This window comes from Suncus etruscus, chromosome 6, assembly GCF_024139225.1.
Source record: "Suncus etruscus isolate mSunEtr1 chromosome 6, mSunEtr1.pri.cur, whole genome shotgun sequence".
In the NCBI taxonomy this organism is placed as follows: Eukaryota; Metazoa; Chordata; class Mammalia; order Eulipotyphla; family Soricidae; genus Suncus; species Suncus etruscus.
Genome location: NC_064853.1, coordinates 106,178,011 through 106,204,519, shown reverse-complemented (window position 1 = coordinate 106,204,519; position 26,509 = coordinate 106,178,011). Strand labels below are relative to the sequence as shown.

The window sequence follows — 26,509 nt, the reverse complement described above, 5'->3', positions numbered from 1 at the left end:
CTTTTTTTTTGTTTTGGGGCCACACCACGTGACACTCGGGTTACTCCTGACTATGCATTCAGAAATCACTCCTGGCTCGGGGGACCATATGGGACACCGGGGATTGAACCACGGTCCATCCAACATCAGCCTCATGCAAGGCAAATGCCCTACCACTGTGCCACAGCTCCGGCCCCTTAAAATGTATTTTTATACAACTAAAACCAGAGGCAACAGAAAAATAAAACTCAGTAACAAATTGATCATTCAAGTCAGCTTTTCAATAGAAAATAAACTAAGAAGTATAAAAGTTAACATAAATGTCATCATGAAGTTTTGTTCTTTACCAGTGAATATAAAAATAACCTGTATACCATAATACTCAAAACCAAAACAGGACAATCATACATGCAGTGCTTTATTAACCATGAGCTTCTATCAGTGTTTCATGTGATTGTTACTCAATGGTTACCCCTACCTTCTCCATGGCATTTTACACATTAGTTCCATTTATAAAACAGCACAAGGAATAAAAACAAAGATATGAGAAAGAAGAACATAATGAGATGGACACAGGAGCACAACTGGGAATACGGTAAAGAAAGTAAAATGCGGGGCTGGAGAGATAGCATGGAGGTAAGGCGTTTGCCTTTCATGCAGGAGGTCATCAGTTTGAATCCCAGCATCCCATATAGTCGTCCCCGTCCCCCCCCCCCCCCCCCCCCCCCCCCGTGCCTGCCCGGAGCAATTTCTGAGCCTGGAGCCAGGAATTACCCCTGAGCACTGCCGGGTGTGACCCAAAAACCACCACCAAAAAAAAAAAAAAAAAAAAAAAAAAGAAAGTAAAATGCTCTTTTAAATAACGACACTTATAATGAGCCACATTGATAAATGTCTCCAACAGATATATGACTTCTAAATCTGAGGCTCGAGAGTTCACGTAACAGTGCATGCTTTCCTGCAGATGGAAACAATTACTTGAGAAGGGAAAGCATCTGTCTAAACAGTGGCATTATGCAAGCTCCTGACCCTCAGAGAAGAGGCCTATCTAAACAAAGCAGGAGAGAATGCAAGCCTGGTGTTAGGGCTCTCAGCCATTCTGGCCTCCCACTGCTGCTCTAAGGACCTTCAAAACTTGTTTCTGGTCACACTTTCTTACCAAATCTTCACATCGAAACAGGAGTGGGTTCCGAGCATCTACTATCTGGACCACAATATCACTGGAAAAACAAAGTTGAGAAACCATAATTACCTCCTTCCTCAAAGTCAAAGATACTCAACCAAATTAACATAGTGGTATACACTTTGATTATTAAATATTTACCATATTTTTCTTTGGGGGCTGGTGTAAAAAGTTTGCCAAAGATCAAATCCAGGGTCTTATATAGTATGTGCTTTTTTGCAAAATATGTCCTTGGCCCTAGATTTAATGATTTGTTTGTTTTCTGGGGTTTGGGGTCACACTCAGCAGTGCTCAGGGGTTGCCCCTGGCTTTGCACTTAGAAATTCCTCTTGGTAGGTCAGGAGGATCATATGGGATGCCAGGGATCAAATCTGGGCCGTCCCGAGACAGCCGCATGCAAGGTAAACACCCTATCCACTGTGCTACCACTCGGGCCCCAGATGTGATATTTTATTTATCAACCTCCAGTTTATGTACATATACATATATATATATGATATATATGAGTTTATATATGAGAAAACTGAAGTTTAGAAGAGTCAAATCATTTTTGCCCTTATTTACTAAGAGATGGAACTAGGACAGGAACTCAGGACATCTGCACAGAGGCTACACTCATAATCCTAACATCACACTGGTATAAAATGATCTAATGATAGATAATTCATTATTAAAACCTCAAGTGAAGCTTCTAACCATGGGTGAGATGAAATAAACTGCATTTCAGGAACAACGAACATTCAGTATCTCCCTAATTTATAATTTACATCTTGTGAAGTCACGGCACATGCTTGTGACATATCACTTTCAAAGACTACCATCTTAATTTAAACCCAGAAGTTAACAAGAGAAAATTTACATCTAGCAAATAATCACCTATCAGTTCCAAGAATATATTAAAAGCCAAAAATGCAAAAGAGCAAATTATCAACATCATAAGTTGCCATACTGAGGTCACATGTGTCCAACTTCTTCCACAGCATGTAAGCAGCATGGAAATTCTTCAACTGACAGCAAGTCCCCAATAAACACAATGTAGACTACAGTCCATATCACTAGACAATAGGACTTTACTTTTTTGAGAGGTGCCTCCCTTCCTTTAATCTCTGTGGCTAGGAAAGAAAGATGCTTTTAGGGCCAACTATAACTGGCACCATATAGCAACTTCCCCAACGCTTATTCGGGGGCCAGGTAGGCAGCTTATGTGACTAACATATATGAGGCCTAGAGTGCGCTCCCCAGCACCGTTGACCTTTGCAAACCCCCCCCCCCCCAATTCAATCACTGCTTGTGGCCCTCAATAAAAGAAATCCTCATCTGCTTAATCTTTCTAAGCTCATTTTTTGTTTGGTGGGGTCACACCCATCAGTGCTCAGTGTTTACTTCTGGTTCCGTACTCAGGGTCTGAGCTAACTCTTAAGCAACTATGCTGAATATTAAGAAATTAGCTAATCAAAATTATCATTCAGGGTCATAACAAAGTGGAAGTGAATTTCCATTACAAGCTGGTGATTCAAGAAACCCACACATTGGCTTAATGATGAGTTTCTTGAAAGTCCTCTAATTGAGCCCCTGTATTTCCTTCCTTAAGGGTATTATCTACTATTTTCAAATCAAGCACAACAGTAAGTGCCTAATGATTGCAAAAAAAAAAAAAAAAAAGGAACAAAGTCTAACAAACTAAAATTGCAGATCCACATGTCTGCCTACCTACCATGGAGAAATAAAATTAGAATTAGAGAAACATCAGTAAGAAAAGACTAACGTAAAACAGTCTGCTTCATGTGCTGATTTAGATTAAAGTGCCAACTATGTACCAGGAAAGATTTATACAAGCACAATAGAAGTGCTTTATCTTATTGGAAATGTGTTCTGCCCCAGTACCTTGGCAATTTCCTGTGTTTCAATGACATGTCATGCACCAAAAATTTTTTTGTTTTTTGATAAACTACTCTTAAAATTAAAGAGGCAGATGGCTTGGCAAGCCTATTACCAAACAGGAGACATCTGCTATTGAAAACACATTAATAAATATTTCCTATTAAAAATATGGCAGCATGTATGAGGCCCTGAGTTTAATCCCTGACTTTCCCCACCTTTTTTTTTTTATTTTGGGGGACCACTCCTGGCTATACTCAGGGCCCACTTCTGTTTCTTATCTCAGGGATCACTCATGGTAAACTTGGGAGAATTATGGGAATGCAGGGATCAAAAATGAGAGATAGCCTGAGGTAGGATAGGACGTTTGCCTTGTATGCAGAAGGATGGTGGTTCGAATCCCGGCATCTCACATGGTCCCCCGAGCCTGCCAGGAGCGATTTCTGAGTGTAGAGCCAGGAGTAACCCCTGAGCACTGTTGGATGTGATCCACCACCCCCCCACCCCCCATAAAAAAGAGCATGTAAATACCTTACTGGCTCTAGCCCTCACCCAATATTTTTTTCAGGGCAGTAGTCCCTTAATAAATATAACTCAGGTCTACTTCCATGTGATACAAATCATATTTCTTATGCTAGACACAAATTTTTTTTTTGGGGGGGTGCCACACCCAATGGTGCTCCAGGCTTGCTTCTGCACTCAGGACCACTCCTCAAAGGCTTGGGAAAAAATATAAGATGCTGGGAATTAAACCTAGGTCAGCTACATGCAAGGCAAATCCTCTACCCACTGTATTATCAATCTGGTCTCAAAACAAATTCACTTATATAAAGAAAGAAATATCACATCTCAAAAACAACAAAGTAATAATGGAATGAAATAAAGCTAGAAGTACTTTTGCTTGTTTGTTTTGTTTTTTATACCACACTCAGTGATACTCAGGTATTACTTCTGGCTCTGCACTCAGGAATTGTTCCTGGTGGGCTTGGGGGACCATATAGGATGCCAAAATCAAACCCAGGTCAATCTCAAGAAAGGCAAACAGCTTGTGCTAATTGCTCCAGCCCTGAAGCTAGTAGTCTTAACATGAACAGACCAGAGAGAATTAGCTGTTTATATAGGGGCATAAGCTTTAAAGAGGCCTGTCAATGAAAAAATGGAAAATTTTATCTATGCATTCTTACCTCTATTCCTTCTCAAACCAACAAAATAATTGGATAAAGAAAAGTAGTATGGCAAACTGATAAGAAGCCTGTACATGTCCCTGAGAAAGCTCATACATGACTGGGCACAGCCAAGCCATGAGTAAGGAAAGGAAATCAATCCGAATGGGAGATAACACTCACTGTCCCTCAACCTTCCTATTCCTATTCCAATGGCTAGGGTTTTATTATAGAGAAAATGAACTTGAGCAGCTACCAAAATGAGCTACCAAGAAAGAAAAGAGATAGAAAGAGATGTCAAATGGCATGCCAGCCTTCTGGAAATATCATGAATTTTATCCCTACTCCTGGTAGATCATGCTTCTTTTTAAGAAAGATTCTATTGGGGCCGGTGAGGTGGCGCTAGAGGTAAGGTGTCTGCCTTCCAAGCACTAGCCAAGGAAGGACCGTTGTTCAATCCCCCGGCATCCCATATGGTCCCCCCAAGCCAGGGGCAATTTCTGAGCACTTAGCCAGGAGTAACCCCTGAGCATCAAACGGGTATGCCCTCCCCCAAAATAAAAGAAAGATTCTAAAGAAACTTATGAAGAGTAACATCTTGGGTTATTTTAACAAAATTAAATTGATCTCGGTACAGTGCACCAGTTAGCAAACTTAAACCAAACAAGTAGTTCTGTCAATTAGCTTTCTAACAGTTCAAGTTTTTTTTTGTTGTTTGTTTGTTTGTTTGTTTTTGGGTCACACCCGGCGGTGCTCAGGGGTTACTCCTGGCTGTCTGCTCAGAAATAGCTCCTGGCAGGCATGGGGGACCATATGGGACACCGGGATTCGAACCAACCACCTTTGGTCCTGGATTGGCTGCTTGCAAGGCAAAGCTGCTGTGCTATCTCTCCGGGCCCAACAGTTCAAGTTTTAAATATCAATACATAATCAACATGACTACCCAAGTCAGAAATGGAAAAGAGAAGGGAATCCTACAGATAATTAGAAGTGTGAAGATATGGACATTTCCTCTGAGTTGTGTTACCATTCCCCCCTCACCCCCAATAAAAGAGAACAGGCCATTTTCAGCAGTAAATACCATCAACTGTCAATCAAGTGAGCCTAGAAGTTCTCTAGGAGAAACACTGGGTCTTTCCCATTTGAGCCTAACTAAAATCAAAGGGGACTTGCATGGAGCCTGGGATTCAGAAGCAACCTGCTACTTCTTCAGGTTTAAGAGATTTAACCCCAGTGCTCTGACCCTGAAAGATTCCAGTTTAACACTCCAAATTCTCTCTCCCCCATCCCAAGGGAGCAAGGTGGTGGAGGTATGTGACTGAAAAACAAATAAACAAAAACAAAACCAACCCTGCTATTTCAATATCATAAAATCCTGTTGAAAGTGAAAAGTTCAGTGGTTTTCTGTATATTCACAAAGTTATACAACTGTTCTCACTAATTTCAAACCATGTCCACCAGCTTCTAAAAGAAATGTAAGCAACTTTTACAAGTTTAATACAAAGTTTTCTTAGTAGCAATACTAAATGTCTAAAATGCTTTTCAGAGGTCCCAGTTAAAGCATACCCCCCCCCCCCACGGATATTCAGGTTAATTTTAGTTGGTTATGTATATCAGATAGCTCTTTAGGGGTTAGATTGTGTCAGGAGTTGAACTAGGCCTCAAGTATACAATGCATTTGTTTTACCAATGACCAGCTTGCTAGCCCGATATATTTTAAGGTTTGAAAAAAAGAAGCCTGGAGATGCCAGACAAACAGCACAGTGGGTAGGGTGTTTGCCATACATGCAGTCAACTCAGGTTCTATTCCCAGCATCCCATATGGTCCTCAGAGCCTGCCTAGAATAATTTCTGAGGGCAAAGCCAGGAGTAATCAGAATGCTACCGGTGTGGCCCAAATACAAAAACCGTAAACATAAACAAAATCAAAAAGCCCCATATCCTCCCTTAAATTCAACTTTCACTTATTTTACGTTTCTTTGCTTATTTCTACTTTGGAGAAGTCTGTTTCTCACTGAACAGAAATTTCTCCCTCTCTCCCCACACAACTTTCTAAATAAGTTTTAATAAAAAATTTTGCTTCATAGGACTGAAGTGATAGTACAAGGGGTAGGGCTCATGCCTTCCATATAGCCAACCTGGGTTTGATCCCTGGCATCCAATATGGCCCCCTAAGCACCTCCAGGAGTAATTCCTGAATGCAGAGCTAGGAGTAATCCCAGAGCACCTCTGCCACCAGGTGTGGTCCCAAAGTCCCAAAACAACAAAAACTTTGTTTCACACCCAAGTGTGTGTGCGCGCATACTCCCCCCCCACAAAACCGAAGTCTTACAGTTCCTTGTAAAAAGCACCATTTCCAATTTAAGACTCATTTATAGAGTCCTTGAAAAAAATCAGTCTTTGAGGTAAACAAAATTTTAAAGATACCAGAAGCATGAATGAAGAAATTTGACTTATCAATTTTTAAACAAAGATACTCAAAAATTAAAGTTTTAAGGATACTAGAGGCATAAATGAAGAAATTTGATTAAATTTTAAACAATCAAGGTTGACACTCAAAAAATTAAACAATAACCCCCACCAAAATCCCATTTTCAATTTATCGAGACTTGTCTATTTCATAGTCTGCTTAAAACAAATCATTCATTCATTATCCTCCTGAAATGCTGTTTCCTCTGTTATGACTCAGTAATGTGGCAATGACCACACTCCACTTTGGGGTTTTACCAAGCGCCAAGTTCTCTGAGTGTAAGCTATACAGCATTTTCTTGTGTGCCCTATACCTAACTACTGTTTGGTCTTCCCTTATTATTTTTTAAAAATAGTTTCTTCATTTAAGCACCATAGTTACAAATATATTTGTAATTGGGTTTCAGCCATGAAATGTACACCCCACTTCACCAGTACAACTTTCCCATCACCATTGTCACCCATTCTCCTCCTCTCCCACCCACTGCCTGTCTTCGAGACAGGTACTATGTTTCTCTATTATTGTCATGGTAGTTATCAGTGTAGTTGTATCTCTAAGAGCACTCACACTCTTTGTGGTGGGCTTCATATTACGAGCCAGTCCTTCCAATCCTCATATCTATTATCTCTGGGCATTATTACAATACTGTCCTTAATTTTTCTTAAAACCCATAGATGAGTGAGACTATTATGAGTCTATCTCTCTCCCTCTGAATTATTTCACTCAGGATAATAGATTCCATGTACATCCACATATAGGAAAATTTCATAACTTCATCTCTCCTGATGGCTGCATAATATTCCATTGTGTATATGTACCACAGTTTCTTTAGCCATTTATCGGTTGAAGGGCATCTTGGTTGTTTCCAGAATCTGGCTACTGTAAATAGAGCTGTAATGAATATAGGTGTGAGGAAGGCATTTTTGTATTGTGCTTTTGCGTTCCTAGGTTATATCTATAGAAGTGGTATTGCTGGGTCATCTGGGAGCTCAATGTCCAGTTTCTTGAGGAATCTCCATAATGTTTTCCATAAAGGCAGGACTAGACAGCATTCCCCACTGCAGTGAGAGTTCCTTTCTCTCCACATCCATGCCAGTATTAATTCTTATTCTTTGTCATGTTTGACCTTCCCTTATAACAAACATTTCTGCTCTTTGTAGACCTCAACATACACTTTAATTTCCCATGTATGTATTTGTTGAAAAAACTATAGGTGCTTCTAAATTCATATGTCCTTGTGTGCACACGTGTAAAGGGGCCATACATGACAGTGCTCAAGGTCAATTTCAGCTCAGGCAATCAGGTGGTGCTGACTGAACAGGGGCTGACTATATATGATGCAAGCACCTCTAATACTTCAACTATCTCTCCAGTCCCCTCAATTCACTTTTAGAAAATGTTCAACTTTCTTACAGATTCCTAAATTGCAAGAAATACATGTATTTTACAGAGAAAATATTTTTAATACTTTCAGTCATGAATCCCTGTTTAGACCACTCTCCACTCAGACTATGAACATAGATATCCCCCCAATGCCATGACACTTATATGACTTTTTTTGGTCCTCATTATGCAAAAATAAAAAGACTACTTACCTTCTCTCAATCACCCTCCAGAGCTGGCGCCAAAAATCCAAATTTCTTTCAAATGGCGTTAGTAACAGCTTTTTTTCCTCTTCTAGCCTGGCTTTAGAATGAGAAGTTTATACCTTTGCCAGTTTAAAAATGCTAAAATTCATTGTACCACAATATATGGGCACAAATATTAGTCATATATTAATATTCTTTTCTTGTGAGTCAATATGAAAATCAAATTCAAATTTTATACATTAATCCTTATGTTGATTTGTCACAACAAATCACATTTTCTGCATACACTTTCCTTTCCAAAAGAATGTTCAAGAGAGCAGGGATCCAGTCCAGGCTTCAGTAGAGACTGTAAGGCAGTCTAATGAAGCAGAGTCATTAACTCACTCTTTGGTTGAGGATGCAGGTGCACTTAGCAATGCTGCCACACAATCTACTGGTAGAAGAATTCTACCATTTCTCTTAAGTAGGATCAGGCAGAGAGCAATGGAAGTACAAAAGATGCCCAAACTGAGAATTTCAAAGTAGATATTTTCTAACACTCACCGGACAAGCTGCCGTCTCCATTCTAGAAAGTTATCTTTCTCTGCCTGGTTGAGTTCTTCTGGGCTAGTATTTTTGTCCCACTTTGGTCTGAAACAATCATAGAGGGGGAAAAATATCCATACAAGAGTTACCAAAATAAAACAAGGGATTTGTATTCAATAATGACATATGAGAAAAGCCAAGAAAGTGAGTATATGTCCACTTTAAGATTTTACCCTCAGTGGCTTTGTCTCACTTTAAAATATTCAACTCACCTCCTTGGTATACACACAAACTGTTTGTTTTCTTCATGGAGCTGTTTAATTCTCTTACTCTCCTCAAAAGATGGTAGTCCAGTCCTAGTTCCAGGATCCACAAACTTAATATTAAGTTTCTCTATATTAGGAAAGAATAAATAATGTTATTCAGGAGGCACTAGATACCAAACTAAAACTATGTCCAACTACAAACAGAATTTAAGCTTTCTTGATATAGTTGCCAACTTTGCTTTGCATAAATTTAAATTTCATAATAAAGTTTTCTATTTTAAAAAACCATGCAAAATGCACTTACTCTTCAAGAACTGGCTTTTTGAAATTCCATAAAAGAGGTAGTTTTATTGTTCCTACTCACATCAAAAACTGAAACCTGGGGCTGGAGAGATAGCATGGAGGCAAAGTGTTTGTTTGCCTTGCATGCAGAAGGTCAGTGGTCTGAATCCCGGCATTCCATATGGTCCCCCGAGCCTTCCAGGAGAGATTTCTAAGCGTAGGGCCAGGAGTAACTCCTGAGCGCTGCCAAGTGTGACCCAAATCCAAAAATAAAACAAGCAAACAAACAAAAAACAAAACAAAAAACCTGAAACCTAAGCCAGAAAGTACTTAGAGAAAACACCAGCCATTACAATCCTCATCTTACCTTAGAAACAGTCTGCTGGGCCCGGAGAGATAGCACAGAGGCGTTTGCCTTGCAAGTAGCCAATCCAGGACCAAAGGTGGTTGGTTCGAATCCCGGTGTCCCATATGGTCCCCCGTGCCTGCCAGGAGCTATTTCTGAGCAGACAGCCAGGAGTAACCCCTGAGCACTGCTGGGTGTGGCCCAAAAACCAAAAACCAAAACCAAAAACAAAACAAAACAAAAAAAGAAACAGTCTGCTGTAGAGCCAGGGCTCAAGGGTGAGAGTAAACAACACATAGCTTTGCATGGCCCTGACAAGCCTCAATCCCAGCACCACAATGGTTTCAAGCATCAAAGTTCTGGAGGTACAGAGCACTATGGGGTGTGTATGTGTACACGGGGGAGGAAATTCTTGGTTTCAAAAGGCTGGACCCTTGCACTGAACTTCACACTGAATTCAGTCCATCCTCCCAAATAAACTGGAATATTCTATACTTCATTACTTCGAAAGTGTACCTTTCTATAATGCTTCTGGGGTATTTGCCTTTGGTTTCATGCTAGTTCATACATTCAGTCAAAATCGTCTACTCCCAAGTAGACTCATTTACATTTAGTCAGCAAAGATGGAAGAGTACTCATTGTCACATATACCAGCTAAACATCACTTACCAGCTACAAACTCTGTTCCTGCAAGCTCTGCTGTTGCAAGGAAGTCATCCAGGGAGCTCTGTTCAGTGATAGACTGGAGATTAAGCCGGCCCCAGTCGTAGCCATCATTGAGCTCACTTGTGTGCAACTAGGAATACAATACAGGGGGAAGAGTAAGCTGCTTGCATCTGCTCTCTCCATCCAAGCAAACTACAACCCTGGAGAACTTCACTACAGTTCATTACAGGGGATGTCAGCCTGTTCAGTGCTACTAGAGATCAATGAAATGAGCAAATGAGCACTCTCATTATAGGCCCTTTTCATTCATTTCATATTTTCAAAAATCTTTGAAGTAAATTGTATTATGTTTATATTTTTCTGGTGAGAAAGAAAAACTTGACACATACTGCTACAACAGTGTAGCATTCAGTATAAAAAATAAAAAACCAGAAGCAAAAGAGTCCTGAAAGTTTCTTTGTTCCATCAAACAAACTGCAACATTTGGGGATGTGTGTATGTAGGACTCCCAAGAAGTGCTGGGACCACTAGTCACACCCGGTGGTAGACTTCCAGGGCTACACCCAACATTGTTTGTGAGGTCCACAAAAGTGTGAAGCCTGGGCTCTGGCCCCTAAGCTACTTTACCCTGCCTACTAATGTTTTGAATTCTAGACACACACATACACACTTTAGTTCCTTGAATTCTAAACACACACACACACACACACACACACACACACAAACACACACAGCACACACCAAAGTTCTTGAGCTGATTTCCACACAAAATCTAGAGCTTGAAAAAAAAAACAACAACACACTCATTAATGGCACAAATAAATGGGGAACGGTTGGGCTATTTGCTCCAAGCCGGGGAATCCGAAACCACGGCAAGGAGGATTAGAATTCGGATCTTAGGGAAGCGTCGGTTCATTTCCAACCACGTCCTAGAAGGAAGGTCCAGAACGAGTTCTCATTTGCAGCTCCGTGGATACAATAAATGACAGCCGCGTGGATGTCCCGCAGGTGCTGGCACTGCGGATGGCGGGGCCAGGCGGGGTCTAGGGAGTCGAACGATCAAACACTTCTTCCCCCACTTTCCTAACGCGAAGATCGCAACACGCCCACCGGGGACCTAGAGCGGGGCTTGAATCCCGCGAAGTTGCTGCGGCCACTCTGCACCAACGAACTGCAAGCAACGAAAGCATGCCTTGTGCACCTTTCCCGGTTAGGTGCTTCAGCTTAAGGCCTCCGGGGCTACCTGGACTGCACCTCCTAAGGGAGACGGGAAGACGAAAGCTGGCTCACCCAGGAGTCGGTGTGACGATGGCCTCGGCTCCGCTGCGTCTGATGGCGGATCAGGGCCTTGCCGAGGGACGCGGCGTCCGGCGCTCTCCTCCGCCCCATCTTCGAGGTCTCGGCGGCGCCACCGCGACTTTCCGCCGCACATGCGACTTCCGGTCCTGGGCAGGAGCGGAAGTAACGTCAAGTGCCAGGGACGTCCGACTTGGAGGGGGGGCCGGAGTCGTTTGTTCCAAGGCGGCACCTTTACCTACTCATATTTTCCCTCCTACTCATATATTTTGACGTGAAAATGTAAAATACTTGTAGTCGCACCTGACTTTTCTATATCTCCTTTGGAATCCCTTAAGTTTAAATGACGGAAAGGACCTGAAGGAATGGTACGGTCCGAGGAGCTGTGCTCTAAGATCTACTTCCGACGAGAAACAAGGAAGTCCGGAAAACACGGCCGGACCGCCCGGACTTTGCAGCTCGGGCGCTCCCCCGCCCTCACCCCTCCGCGCGGGCGTGTGGACCGGAAGAGGCGGGCTCTTTGACCGGAAGAGGTGGGGCCTCGTGCTGGAAGAGCGTCTGCAATGCGGAGCATCCCTTCACGTTCCCGCTGCCAACCCAGACGTTTTTTCTTTTTTTGGTTTTTGGGCCACACCCGGTAACGCTCAGGGGTTACTCCTGGCTATGTGCTCAGAAGTCGCTCCTGGCTTGGGGGACCATATGGGACGCCGGGGGATCGAACCGCGGTCCGTCCAAGGCTAGCGCAGGCAAGGCAGGCACCTTACCTCTTGCGCCACCGCCCGGCCCACGTTTTTTCTTTATTTTTTCTTTTTTGCGAAATGGGGGAAATTAAAAAATAAAAATAAAAAAGAATTTCCGTCCGGATGGCAGTTCTGAATGGAAAGATGAACGATGCTTTCAGAACTTGTCAAGGCTGCCCCCGGCCTGGCCTAGGCGGCGCATCAAGGCGGCCCTGTTGTCGGGCTCCAAGGCCCCTGCGCACTGCGCCTGTGTTTTGGGTTTCTGGGCCACGCCGTGAAGTTCTGGACCTCTGAGCACGTCGCCTGGACGTGCTGCACAGGCATGTTGATGCCTCGGGGAAGCTGCACTACCTGCACCTGCTCAGCACTGAGTGGGGCCTGCCAGCCATTGTCCAGTCTTTTATTGGTGCAGCAAGAACCAAAGCATAGTGCAAGAACATTCTGTAGATTATCCAGTTGAGAAAACAATGGAGCTGAAATCCACCAATATTTCATTTACAGATATGATGTCAGTAGACGAAAGACATACAAATCACATCCTTAACGTGCAAAAATGTATTCTCATTGCAAGAATCCATCATTGTTGTGAAGGGTATCAGTCTCAGCAGCTACCTCGAAGGCTTGATGGCAACCACTCCTCAAATGCCAGTAAAGGTCATGAAGCAGTGGAATGGGTCATTGATAAATTAAATGCTGAGATCGAAGAATTGACAGCTTCTGGCAAGAGGAAGCATTAGAACGCCCATGGTGGCTGCGGCCTTTGCAGAGAGATGGGAGTCAGCCATGGCAGCCTTTTCTCTGGGCGTCAGCAAACTGGCGATGTATTTATTTGCTCTTTGAGAAAGACAACTATGTTGTAATTTTAAAAAAGAATTTTCTAATAAGCCGAAGCAAGTCTGCGACTTTTGGTCAATGCCAAGTAGTGTAGGGCTTCTAAATAAAAAGGAATTGTCCAGAAGTGTTTCTGAAATTACCACCTAATTTTGAGGATTCCCAAGTGTTTATGCAAAAATGTTTACAAACCAAAATTGACCATGGCATGCCAGATCTCCCGAGGCAAAAATGTCATAAGGCTTTCCACTCCCTGGAAATCTCCCCAGCTTTGGAGAAAGCCAAACAGGGCCGAGCCACCTCTTCACACACCCATTTTCATGCCTCAGGAAGCATCTAGCTAGCTAGCACATGGGAGCTCACTTTAAATGGAGAAAATGTCTAGTCTGAAAACATTTGTCTAAGACTTGCTCTTCTATAAATCACTATTGAAAGTCAATATTTTGATTTGGTACTGAAAATGACCTTGTTGGAGTGAAAATTATTATCACTGTGGTATAAAACATTACCCAAACAACAAAATAAAAGATTTTATTGTGTTAAAAATGAAAAGTACTGTTTTGATTTTCCAAATAGTAAAGCTATTGCCTTCCTTGGATTTGTACTTTGTGATTTGATATTCTGTACCTTGGGTTGGTTATGGTAACTGAAAAAGTCATTACTGAAAAAAAAAGACTGCTAACAAAGCCAATACATTGACAAATGGTTACAAATATAGTTGCAATGTAAAAACACCTGTACTATCTGTATATATGATATATAAGCATTAGAATATGTATATAGTATCTGTAGGGTACCTATCTGAGACCCACCCATTTCTGGGAGGGGTCTTGGGAACCGGATAATAGGTGTGACTTTACCTGCAAGACCTGGCCCATTCCTGGGAGGGGTCTTGAAAAAGGTAGATAAACCCGGAAGCCAGGGGATTAAGGGTCTTTGCCTTTTGGCCCTGCTGGGCGCTCTGAGGAAGATGGCTGAAAGAGTTTAGACGCAGGGTAGCCTGGAATGGCTGAATGCTTAAAAGGTTATGAGATAGGCCACACACACGTGGTGGCTAGGGCATGAATAAAGCTGATGGTTCCTAATGCCTGCCTGTGAGTGAGTGATATCGCGTTTCACCTGGGCCTGGGACTCGCCGGCTGGATGGGGGATGAAGCCATGTGGCTGGGGCCTAAGCACAAAGGCCTCCATCCATCGCCATCCAGTCCCATCGTTATTTATTTGACACAACAGTATCTGCTTAGGTGTCTATATGTATATAGACAAATTTTTGGAGGGGGTTTGGGCCACATCTGGCAGTGCTCAGAGCTTATTCCTGGCTCTGCACTCAAGAATGACTCTAGGAGGGACACATGGGATGCCAGGAATCAAACCTGTCTCAGCTTCATGCAAAGCAAGTGCACTGCCCATTACAGTATCACTCCGGCCCTGTGTTTATATATATTTGAAGTGAATATCTAAAGGTTTCATTTGGCATTGCATGAAAAATTTCCTATAATTAAAGTGAAAACTTTGAACTCCCCTGTGTGACTTAAAAAATAACTTTATTTAAACACTGTAGTTTACAAGGTTGTTCATAATACAGGCATTTTGTTTTTGTTTTTGTTTTGTTTTTGTTTTTTTGGGGGGCCACACCCATTTGATGCTCAGGGGTTACTCCTGGCTAAGCACTCAGAAATTGCCCCTGGCTTGGGGGGACCATCTGGGACGCTGGGGCATCGAACCTCGGTCCTTCCTTGGCTAGCGCTTGCAAGGCAGACACCTTACCTCTAACGCCACCTCGCTGGCCCCATAATACAGGCATTTTTTTGTTCACAGTTACAAAGTTGTTCATGATTGAGTTTCAGTCATATAGTGTACCACCAATTACCGATGCCCCAGTTTTCCTCCTGGTCACCCTATCTCTCCCAGCCTTCCTCTTTGGCAGACCACTTCCTCCTCCTGCTGCTGCTTCTCCCCTTCTTCTACTCCTCCCCTCCTCTTCCTCTTCCTCCGTTTTGCAACACTATTACTGAAGTGATACCATGCATATCAATTTATCTCCTTTCAGCACCCAGTTCTTGTCCAGAGTTATCATTTTCAACTACCATTGTCATAGTGGTCCCTTCTCTGCCTTAATTGCACTCCCCCATTATTTGTGACAAACTTCCTACCATGGACTGGTCCTCCTAGCCCTTATCTCTATTGTCTATGGATATTATTACCATACTATCTTTTTAAAATATTCTACAAATGAGTGAAATTATCAAATGTCTATCCCTCTCCCTCTGACTCATTTCTGCTAGCATGATACTCTTCATATACCTACATGTATAAGCAATTTCGTGACTTCATTTTTCCTAACAGCTGTTTAGTATTCCATTGTGTAGATATATCACAGTTTCTTTATCCACTCATTTGTTCTTGGGCACTTGGATTGTTTCTGGACTTTGAGTATTGTGCTGCGATGAATATATGAATACAGAGGGATTTTCTGCATTGTGTTTTTGGGTTTCTAGGGTATATGAACAGAAGATGAAAAAAATCCTCTTTGTGACTTTTGTTTCTCATTTTTCCTATGTTTTCCCTGTCTTGGGTGGGAATCTTGAGGTGCCAGGCCCTTTACCTATTTTTAGTAATGGGGAATCTCAACATTATTTTCCTCAGAGAGGAAGGAACTCACCTAAGTCAGAGAAAACTTTTCATGGTGTCAGAAATCAATCAGAAGTCTTTTCTATATGGTCCCAATGAAATGAGATAGAGGGTTATTAGTGCCTATTTGGAACTAAGGGCTTGTAAGATTTTAACAAACACACAGATCTGCTGGAGATTTTATTCACACACAGCTCCTAATGACTAGTTTGAGGCATAATCTAGCTTCCAGACTATGCTAGAAGTCTGATCAACTCCCCACACTTGAATAAAAAAAGAAATCCAGGCTCTTCTGTGGAGGAAGGTACTGAAGTGAATTGACAAAAATCCTCAGCAAGTTAGAATCAGGTGAAGCTGGCAAGACAATTTCCTACCCATCTCTGGATTCTCTGCCAAGCTACCATGTGCTATACCTCATTGCTTATTCCTACTGAATAGGAGTGAAATTTGGGGAATACCTAAGGGATAAGGACAAACCCTTTTATACTTGTTAAGGATTCATGGTGGCTTCAATTCACAGGACGAATAGATCAAAATAAGAGTTCTCCCATTTCCAAGTTCAATTTACATAAATCAGGTATATGAAAACACCTGAGCATAATATACAGATATCAAATGTGGAGAAGACCTATAGAAAAGAATTATGAAATAGAAACAGCAAAATGTCTCATTCCCTCAAAACTGAAGAGAAAACAAACACATCAAGAGCAAGTGGATTTTGTATTCTAACGCTACTAAGACTAACAGAAGCTCTATCATTACTACTGCTACTAGATAATACAAATAAGTCTGCCTTCATATCTTCTTCTTAGAGCTCAACCAGAATCTTGAGATTTCACCCTATTTTTCTTTTCCAGATTTTTTTCAGCTTCAGAGATTTATAGAAGGTAAATACTTGGGGGTTTTATTTTCATTTTATCATGGGCTCCAAAAAGTCTTGGAGTAAAACTATAATTTAATCAAGACTAGTGAGGACTGGAAAAAAAAAAAGACACTGGCACTGTAAGATCAAAGTAACAGCAACTGTTCTTAGCTGTCAAATAGGTAAGACTTTAATTCTAATAGTCCCCTAACATCTTCAGATCTACAGCTGGAAAATAAGCAAGCTGTATATTTTTTCCAGTTTCATAGGGAAATAATTTGGCGAGAGATAAGACTGTAAGATTAATGTCCACTAATTTGTTGAGTACCCAGTTTCAGGACCAAACAGAACTTTGTCCAGTTACTTAGCTGCTTGTGGGGATTAAAAGTGTAATTAATCGGGCCAGGAGAAATAGCACAGCGGTGTTTGCCTTGCAAGCAGCCGATCCAGGACCAAAGGTGGTTGGTTCGAATCCCGGTGTCCCATATGGTCCCCCGTGCCTGCCAGGAGCTATTTCTGAGCAGACAGCCAGGAGTAACCCCTGAGCAACGCCGGGTGTGGCCCAAAGATAAAAAAAAAAGTGTAATTAATCCATATCGAGGGTCTAGAAGGCTTGTTCACTGAGAAAGGTTGAGAGAAAGGGAACCAAGGCTACTGAATAAACAAAACATGGAGCCCATAGTCAGAGAGAAAAAAATGAGATGGAGGGGTGCGATGCTGATGGTGGTGATGGTGATGGTGATGGTGAAGGGTGGAGCAAGGTGCTGGCTGCTGCTGGAGTGACAGAGTTGCCAAGATGAATCAGCCAGGTCCCTGCCCTCCAGCTGCAGAAGCCATTCCACCCACCCACGGCACAAACATCACCAGCCAAACTCCCCTCCTAGTGTTGTTGCAACAGTGGAAATGCTCACACACCAGCCTGGGCCTAGAAGACAGGTGAGGTCGGGAGCTTGTCTATCCAAGTCAGTATTCTTTGAACAACCTACTCTGGAGAGGTCCGCCTTGCTTTTTCGATTTGAAACCTCAAGGCTAACTCTTAATAGCAACAGGGAGTGTTCTTATTCTAGCTGTGCTGTTGCATAACTCTTGACTTACCGTGGCTAAACAAATGTCCTTATAAACCCTGAAACTCACACCCACACAGACACATCTTGGAGTAGCTCTCACAACCCAACACTGCTGTGCCTTTGGGCTCACATCTGCCTGAGGAGAGCACGAAGAGTGGGTGGGTTTCTGTTTCTTCGGTTCATTTCCTTGGTCAAAAATATGATAGCGATAGAGAAATTGCTCTGAGGCTAGTTTGCAGCCATGCCTTTCAAAGCTCTGTGGCATTCTTCACACCATCTTCTGATACCAGGACATAGAGCAGCTTTTATAAAACTGGGAGTTGGGAGGATTAAACATCTGGCTAATTTTGTAATGTGACTGAATCAGGAGAGAAACACCCTTTAATATCTGTCACTCTCAATTTGTCCCTGCTGAAAACAGGTGGATTCATACCCTTGAATGAGTTTTTAATAATTCAGCAGCCATTTATATTTGTGGTTATTATGAATGATTAATTTGAGTCTCTTCAATCAAATATGATTGCTTTCTTGTGCAAGTCATTGTGTGTATGTGGGAAGCAGAAAAACTGCATTGGGAATAGAAGTTGCATGATATTTGAACCGATGGGTTTTTACCAGGAGTAGTTATGTGTAAAACATCTAGGACTTTTTTTTTTTTTTTTTTTGGTTTTTGGGTCACACCTGGCAGTGCTCAGGGGTTACTCTTGGCTCTGCACTCAGAAATCACTCCTGGCTGGCTCAGGGGACCATATGAGGTGCTGAATCACCATCCATCCTGGATTAGCTGTATGCAAGGCAAAAGCCCTACTGCTGTGCTATTTCTCCAGCCCCTAGGATTTATTTTATTTACAGATACTGCAATGTTTTGTTGTTTTCGTTTTTTAATCTCATGGAAATCAAGTGAGAAACAGCAATCCTTATTTTTTTTAGTAGTTAAAGTGGAGTTCCAATAAAGTTAAGCAAAATAAAACAAGGAAAATGACGCTAGAAATGAAATTCATAATCGCCAACTCTGAAATCTGCAGCTAGAAAACACCAGATTATTTTTCACTCATTTATCAAGCTGATGGAAACAGGAATTTGGAGAAGCTCTGGGAATTTGTAACATGAGAATCCACACCTCCATGAACTTTATCAATGGTGATCAGCTTGAAGGGTAGAAAAGAACAGAATAACAAGTCTGACTTAGATGCAGGGTGAAAGAAACCTTTATCTGCTGCTAATAGGAATGCCTATTCAGTTCAATCTTGTTGGAATAGTATTAGCGCTTCTCAAAAAAAAAAAAAACTAAACTTCCATATTACCCAGAAATCCCACTTTTTGACATCTATTCCAAAGGCCCCAAAGTGTAATTTTGAGAATACATTACATTTCTATGTTCTTTGAGGCACTATTTGCTATACTCAGGTCTGGAAACAATAACAGATGACTGGATAAAGAACTGTGGCAAATGTACACATTGGGATCATGCAATTTACCACTACATGGATGGATCTGGGTGTAATCATGCCGAGTGAAGTCAGTCAGAAAGAGAGGAATAGGTACTGAATGATCTTTCTCATATGTAGGTTATAAAGAAATATATTAAGTGAATAATAAATAGTTAATGATAGTAGAACTGAAGATATGACTTACAGAATTGAACTTACCAATGTGAGTGAAAGGTGGGTTATTGGGAGGGGGCCTTGAGAAATGGTGAAGGGAAGTGGACACGTTGGTGTTCGAATGCTGTATGCCTGAAAACCTATCATGAACAGTATCATAAATCATGGTACTTCAGATTTGAAAAGTTAAGTAAAAATAGATTTTTTTCTAAATAATAATAAGCACATTTTGAAAATATAATGCAGAAAACACGGAAAAACAATCAAGTCAGAAAGACAAAAACAAAAAGTTAAACAGCTCTCCAGCAATTAAACCATAAAGTATAACCACAGGTTAGAACCTACTACACTAAAAGGGTCTCAGATCACTGGGATTATACCATTTTGCTTTTAAATATTACCCATTCTGGTCAGCAGTGATATTTCTACAGGCTAAAGTATATACTAGGCATGCAGGAGGTCCAGGTTCCATCCCCCTACAGCCTCTCTTTTAATATTTTATATTTTTATTTAAACATCATGATTACAAACGTAATTGTAGTTGGGATTCAGTCATAGAAAGAACACCCCCCTTCACCAATGCAACATTCCCACCAACAATGCCCCCATTCCCCCACCTTTATTCGAGACAGAATAGCCTCTCTTTTGAATGAAGTGCTTTCTTTCCAATATCTGTGTTCATGCATGTCCTGACCTAAAGTGCTGTGAATAACCTTCTTTGGAAATAGGCTATTAGAAGATGTAATCAAGAAAGGTGATTAAAATGGGCCCCAGTGCAACTATAGGCATCTTTAGAAGAAGAAACACAGAGAAAATACACAAAGATAATGACATTTGAGGATGGAGGCAGTGACTGGCATCTCCAAGCCAAGGTTTGTGGGAAATCTTCAGATTTTGGGAAGAGACAAGGCAGTATGCTTCTTCTTTTTCAGAAAGGAAGGGCTGGGAGCAAGAACCAAACAAGCTTCTGTGGTTTTAAGCCACACTTACTCAAGGTAATTTGTTTTGACAGTCCTTCAAAGTTACTACCCTAATCTAGATTTGCCCCTAAAGTACCACCTACATCAAAGAATTGGAAGGGACTTTGTTCAGTTCCTACATGGGGCTCAGGGCCAAGAGAGATTGGCAACAACTTGTTCTGGGCTCCTCCATGAATCAGGGTTAGGATATAGGTGTTGAGGCTCTGGCTATGCTCATGATACATCTCTTTTCAATGCTGCCAGTGAGTCACAAGCTGGGGACACACCTGTGCCTACCTCTTAAGGCCCTTTAGAGTCACCTTGACTTCATGCAAACACCAGGAGCATATGCTCTGGAGATCTAGAAAGTTTCTCAACTTATCCCCATACCTTCTCAGACTCAGTCCATTCCTTATTTATAATGAAGAGTGTGACCTGGAGCTCACTATTCTCTTGAGGATGGAAGGTCCGAATGAACTTTAAGTAACGTAACTCAGTATTGAATGTGTAGTTGGTGTCCAATAAGCTTTGGCTTTTTTTGGGGGACCATACATTGTGATGCCCAGGACTTAGTTCTGGCCCTGTTCACACTCCTGACTGTCCTGGCATGCTCAGGAAACAAGGTATAATACCAAGGATTGAACTGCAATTGGTCACATGCAAAGTTAGTGTTAAACCTCAGTACTAGATCTCTAATTTCTGGTAAGCTTCAGCTCTCTGTTTTAATTTCAGTTATTTTGGGTAACTACTACTTGCATGGATCATTTTATCCCTTTGAACTTATCTTTCCCCTTTTCATTCACAGTAACTTGTTAATTCTCAGTGCTTCGCAGGAGGCCCACAGCACCATGAGACAACAGTGCCCTCCTTCTTGTTTTGTAGAACTTCTTTCCCCAACCTGCTTCCCTGAAGACTGAACCATCATCATCTGAGATCAAATCTTATTTTCACCTATATTTTCTCCCCTATCACACACCAGAAGTCTTGCCTGCAGTTTTCTGTGAGACAATGAACACCAGATGATAAACTCCTTGAAGGGCAAGACCTTGTGCTTCTTTACAGCAACTAGCAGTGAGGGACACATTCGTTAATATTTGTGACTGAATAGCTAGGATTCTGTCAATTTATTTGCATAGCCAGGCTGAAGATATGCTAGATACACATGTCTGGAAAGAAGCTCAAAAATAAGAGAGCAGCTAATGCTCAGATTGCATAATATCCGCAGAAGATATTTGAAAATCTCCAAGTATTTACCACACAGGTTTCATATTATTTGTCCTTTTACGCTGCCTTCTGAGAAGTAAGAACTGCTACAACTTGAGATTTTGAAATGAAAACCCCAAGTTAGTTAAGTGGTAAAACAGGGCATGCCAGAAGAACCCAAAGAGCAATGGAACTGCATATGACTGTGGCCACTATAGAGAACAAGTCTTATTGTGTGGCGCCCAGACCATTCACACACAACTCCAACCCTTTTGGGGGCAGTAAGAGTGGGACAAGGGCATTTTCACTGAGGGGCCAGGAAGAGAAAATTCCCTTGTGTCATGAGAAGTCTGTTTAATAAGATCTGTTCCTATGCATTTTACCATGAACCCCCCAACATAGTCCCTCACAAAAGAAGAGGAAATATACATACATATTTATGTGCTTACAGTCCTCTGATTTTATGTTTCACTAAAGGAAAGTAGCCTGGATTGAGAAAACTGATTGAGAATGTTTAGTACATTGAACCCTAATCTGTTTTGTTTTGTTTTGGGGTCACACCCTGCTGTGCTCAGGTTACTCGTGGCACTGAGCTCAGAAATCATTCCTGACAGCCTCAGGAGACTATATGGGATGCTGTGGATCGAACCAGATTTCATCCCAGGTCGGCAGCATAGAAGGAAAATGCCCTACCTCTGTGCTATCAGACTGACCCTTGATCCTAATCTGGACTCGCTACTAAAGAACCATATGGCCATGATATGTGCTCTTAGGGGCTCTTAGAGTTTCCTCAACTCAAAAATTGGGAATAGTTTTTTTTTTTTTTTTTTTTTTTTTTTTTTTTGTATTTTTGGGCCACACACAGCGGTGCTCAGGGGTTACTCCTGGCTGTCTGCTCAGAAATAGTTCCTGGTAGGCACAGGGGACCATATGGGACACCGGGATTCGAACCAACCACCTTTGGTCCTGGATCAGCTGCTTGCAAGGCAAATGCCGCTGTGCTCTCTCCGGGCCCAGTTTTTTTTTTTTGAAGGGCTTGTACACATCTCTATCTGGGATAGTCTGAATACTAAAAAAACAAACAAACAAACAAAAAAACCCAGCATCAAGTTAATGTTCATCTACAGAATTGGACTTAGTGGCAGGCCTTATGCTAGCACAGGGATGAAAAGACAAATAAATTGGCCCCAAGACACAGCATCTTGTGGGGAAGTTAAAGTCCATATAACACAGCAAGCACAAAGGTTAAGACACACAAAGACTGTGGGGAGAGAGTTAGGTAGAACTAAGTCATTTTCCTGCTGAAGATGGTACCTGTGTGGGCTTTTTGGAAATGAGTCAGGGCCAGCCAGGGGGAAGTGGCATAAAAAGGTATTTTCAGTAGGAAGTCCACAAACAATGGCAAGATGTCAAGGAAGTCTTACTGGCCTGGATGAGGCACCGGTTATTCTCCGTAACAGAAGTGACAAGGCCAAGAGAGGTGATGAAAGAGGTAGCAGGGTAGTTAGAAATCAGATCTGAAAAATCCACTTTGCTGGAGATGTGGTATACAGAAGGAATGAATCAGATACTCATCTGGAAGGTCTTAGATGGAGAGAGAGACAACACACAGAGAGACAGAGAGAGACAAAGCTAGGAGACTAAGGGGCTGAGAGTGGGAGAAATGAAGGAGGCTACCAGAGGCACTCCTCACTTGTGTATGTATTCAATTCTGGAGGGAGATTGAAGCATGCATATGCACTGTCCTCACTCTAGAGATTCTGATAGAGGGGTTTCTTTTTGTATTATTTTAGAGGTAGAAGAGGGACTCCAGACAGTGCTTAGGAGGCTTTGCAGCCCAGCCAGTGACTCTCGACCAACCCAGCTAGTGGTTCAATGTGAGCACTGCTTGGGCCTTGTCATGTGGAAGATTACCCAGACTAGCCTGGAAGATTATGGAGGCCTCCAGGTACACATCTGGAGGTGTTTGGGGAGAACATCAGGGTGTCAGATTCATGTAAGACTTGGGTCTTACCTGGCTCAGGAACTTCATTTTTTTGTTATTTTTTGTTTTGTTTTGTTTGGGGGTCACACCCAACAGTGCTCTAGGGTTACTCCTGGCTCTATGCTCCGAAATAGCTCCTGGCAGGCTCAGGAGGCTATATGGTATGCCAGGATTCGAACCAATGACATTCTGAATGCAAGGCAAACGCCTTACCTCCATGCTATCTCTCTGGCCTGGCGCAGGAATTTCTGATGCAACCAGGAGGTTGCATTATACGGAAGGCGTATTTCAATCCTGGGAAGTTGGGCAGTGATATGACTGGAGTTAAGAAGAAAAAAGGCTGGGAGATTAGAAAGCTGTGATCACACAGTGAATTTGGGTGTTTTTGCTTTTGTTTTGGGGCCACAGTTAGAGGTGTGCACAAGACATGGTACTGGGGATGAAAATCATATGTACAGCCCTACTGAGCTCTCTCTCCAATCCCACAGAGTGAGTTTGGGAGCCAAAAAGTCCTTGAATCTACTCAGTCCAGTGCCTTCATGTTAGCTGTGCCCCAGGCTAGCACAATGCTGTCTGTGCAGTTGTTAGGGTTCTATTGCTTGTATGAAAGAAGTAAAGGAAGCAGGAAACATTGATTTTAGTGATATAGTTGGTATAACTCAACATGGCCTAATTGATCTTATTTGATACATAATTGTATCAAAGAATGAATATTGTTTACATTGGCATTTTTCAATCATAGACCATAAGACCAGAGATGAAAATCATGTAAATCGGAGGGGGCATCATTATTAAGCAGGAGACTAGAGGGTCCAATGAGTTAGGATGGGGGCCACAGGAAGGAAACAGTGTTGAAAGGAGCCCCAGTCTGTAATCTAAGGTTAAGAAACAGTGGCTTACATTCCTTTTGTCTTTGGAACCTGGGGAAGATTTCACACTTGCATCACATCTCATTTTAGATCAGCTATATTTCAAGTGCTCATACTTACTTTGTGACTATGGTCATCCTGGCCAGCACTGGCTTGAATATTCTTGTACCCTCTACCCTGCAACATCATTGCTAGCTGTATCTCATTCAGTTTTCTGTTCAGAGATCCTTCTCTAGCCTGGCTGATCAAGTGACTAGCATTGACTTCCAGTAGAGCTGTTTTCTCTTCCAATGTGGTCGTTCTGATAGCTAGGCAGTTTTCTGTTTATTTAGATCCAAATTCCATGAGGGCAGAGACCACACTGTCTTCTCGAGTACAATATCCCCCAGCAACTCTGCCACATTCCCAGTAATCTCTCAGCAAATATTTTTTGAATGACTTAGAGAGTCCAGATTTGTCATTTGTCATCACAGTAGCCTGTGTTTATTGGGTGGAGAGGGAGGAGCATTGGGTAAGAGATAAGGTGGGAGACTTGACTGAAACTTTTCCTGATGAGCTCCAAGGCTGGGATGCTCAGATCCTAATTTAGAGGCGGGGTTTCTTTCCAGTGTTGACTTGGACCAGTGTGTTGATTCAGCCCCTGGCTTATCCGGTTCTAGGAGAAACCTTGCCACCAAGTGGCACTTCTGCCTGGCACCAGTAGATGGGGCAGTGTCATTTAAACAAAAATAAATAAAAAGCATAGTAAGCTGTTAGAATGCAGGCCCGAATTCCTTTCCCAATTCAATGGTAGAACTGCTCTCAACTGAGGGTCTGTGGTATGTGGAGGCTCATATGTGAAGCTACTTGATTCTGAGCTTGGTGGGGGTGGTGGGATTAACCAGCTCCCCTATAGATGAGGCAGGCCCAGAGGCAAGCTAGATCTGACTCCTAGGAGTCTGTGCCTGGCCTCTGGCTTTGAGCACTGGTGAAAGGCATGAATCACTCATGGTTCCATGTGCCCGAACCCTTTATGTCCTAAGATTGAAAACAAGCTTATTAAGAAGAGAAGCCAGGTGTGGCAGAGATCAGGGCATGAGGCTGTAGGCAGAGTTTCAGGGGCCTAGTGGTGGCTGAAAGGCTGGCTGGACCTGCTTGGGCCCATAGCTTGGCCATTGCTTTCCCTGGCCCAGCTAAGGCTCATGACAGTTACCCTTGCAAGAAGCTGAGAGCTCCCCTCATAGTTTCCTCTTCCTCCCCCTCCTCCTCTTCCTTGTCCTCCTTGTCCTCCTCCTCCTCTTTCCTCCACCTTTCTAACCTCTGAACTTGTGTACAATTTGCAAAATGTTCACTGCTTCAACCCAAGGTCTGTTTTTGTAGTTAGACTTTGAGATCCTGACTGCTAAAGCTTAGTTAGTTAATGTTTTTTCACCAGAATTCTTCGTTTGAAGCATGCACTGTCCACTTCATGGCCACTTTACAGCAAAAGAACCTGAAAATTTGAAAAGAAGAGAATTAACCTGGGCTTTCAGGGGTCTCAAACTCGTGGCCCCTGGGCCGTTTGCGGCCCTCCATACAACATTTTGTGGCCCTGCCCTAGAGGAATCTTTTTTTGTTTTGTTTTGTTTTAGTTGTTTGGGTCAAACACCCCCAATGTTCAAGGCTTACTACTGACTTTGCACTCAAGGATCACCCCGACTTTGCCTCCTGTGGCCCCCAGGTAAATTGAGTTTGATACCCCTGGGCCTTAAGTCATTTAAATGCAACCTAACTAAATGCATTAGAACACTGGACCTGTTAATGCCTTGACAGTACTTGTCAGTACAGCTGTGGATGCAAATATTTCAGCGCCTTGGATACTGCTTTGGGGGATCAGTCAGTCATGAAAAGACCACTTTGGGGGGCCAGAGTGATAGTACTGTGGGTAAGGTGCTTGCCTTGTATACAGCTCACCCAAGTTTGATCCCCAACATCCCAAGTGGTCCCCTGAGCCCAGCAGGGATGATTGTGGAGTGCAGAGCTATGAAAAACTCCTGAACACTACCAGGTGTGGCCACAAAACAGAAACAAAAGCAAAAACACCCGAGAAGATGAAAAAACCACTCTCAGAGACTCTCAGGAGGCCTTCCCTGCCTGT

The 26,509-nt window shown here is 42.4% G+C and overlaps 1 protein-coding gene and 1 pseudogene across 1 annotated transcript in view; one reads left to right on the top strand and one right to left on the bottom strand.

Annotated features, from left to right (window-relative positions):
* Nucleotides 1-11,782, bottom strand: part of LSG1 (large 60S subunit nuclear export GTPase 1) — a 30,339-nt gene extending 18,557 nt beyond the window's left edge. Inside the window, exons 1-6 of the mRNA XM_049776031.1 lie at nucleotides 11,638-11,782; nucleotides 10,351-10,477; nucleotides 9,060-9,180; nucleotides 8,806-8,892; nucleotides 8,269-8,355; nucleotides 1,139-1,199 (exon numbers count right to left, since the gene is read on the bottom strand). Of these exons, the coding sequence (XP_049631988.1) occupies nucleotides 1,139-1,199; nucleotides 8,269-8,355; nucleotides 8,806-8,892; nucleotides 9,060-9,180; nucleotides 10,351-10,477; nucleotides 11,638-11,736 (582 nt within the window). The 5' untranslated portion in view covers nucleotides 11,737-11,782. The remainder of the gene's footprint in view (nucleotides 1-1,138; nucleotides 1,200-8,268; nucleotides 8,356-8,805; nucleotides 8,893-9,059; nucleotides 9,181-10,350; nucleotides 10,478-11,637) is intronic.
* A 226-nt stretch (nucleotides 11,783-12,008) lies between these two features.
* LOC126011854 (PRELI domain containing protein 3B-like) lies at nucleotides 12,009-13,223 on the top strand (annotated as a pseudogene).
* The last annotated feature ends 13,286 nt before the right edge of the window (nucleotides 13,224-26,509 follow it).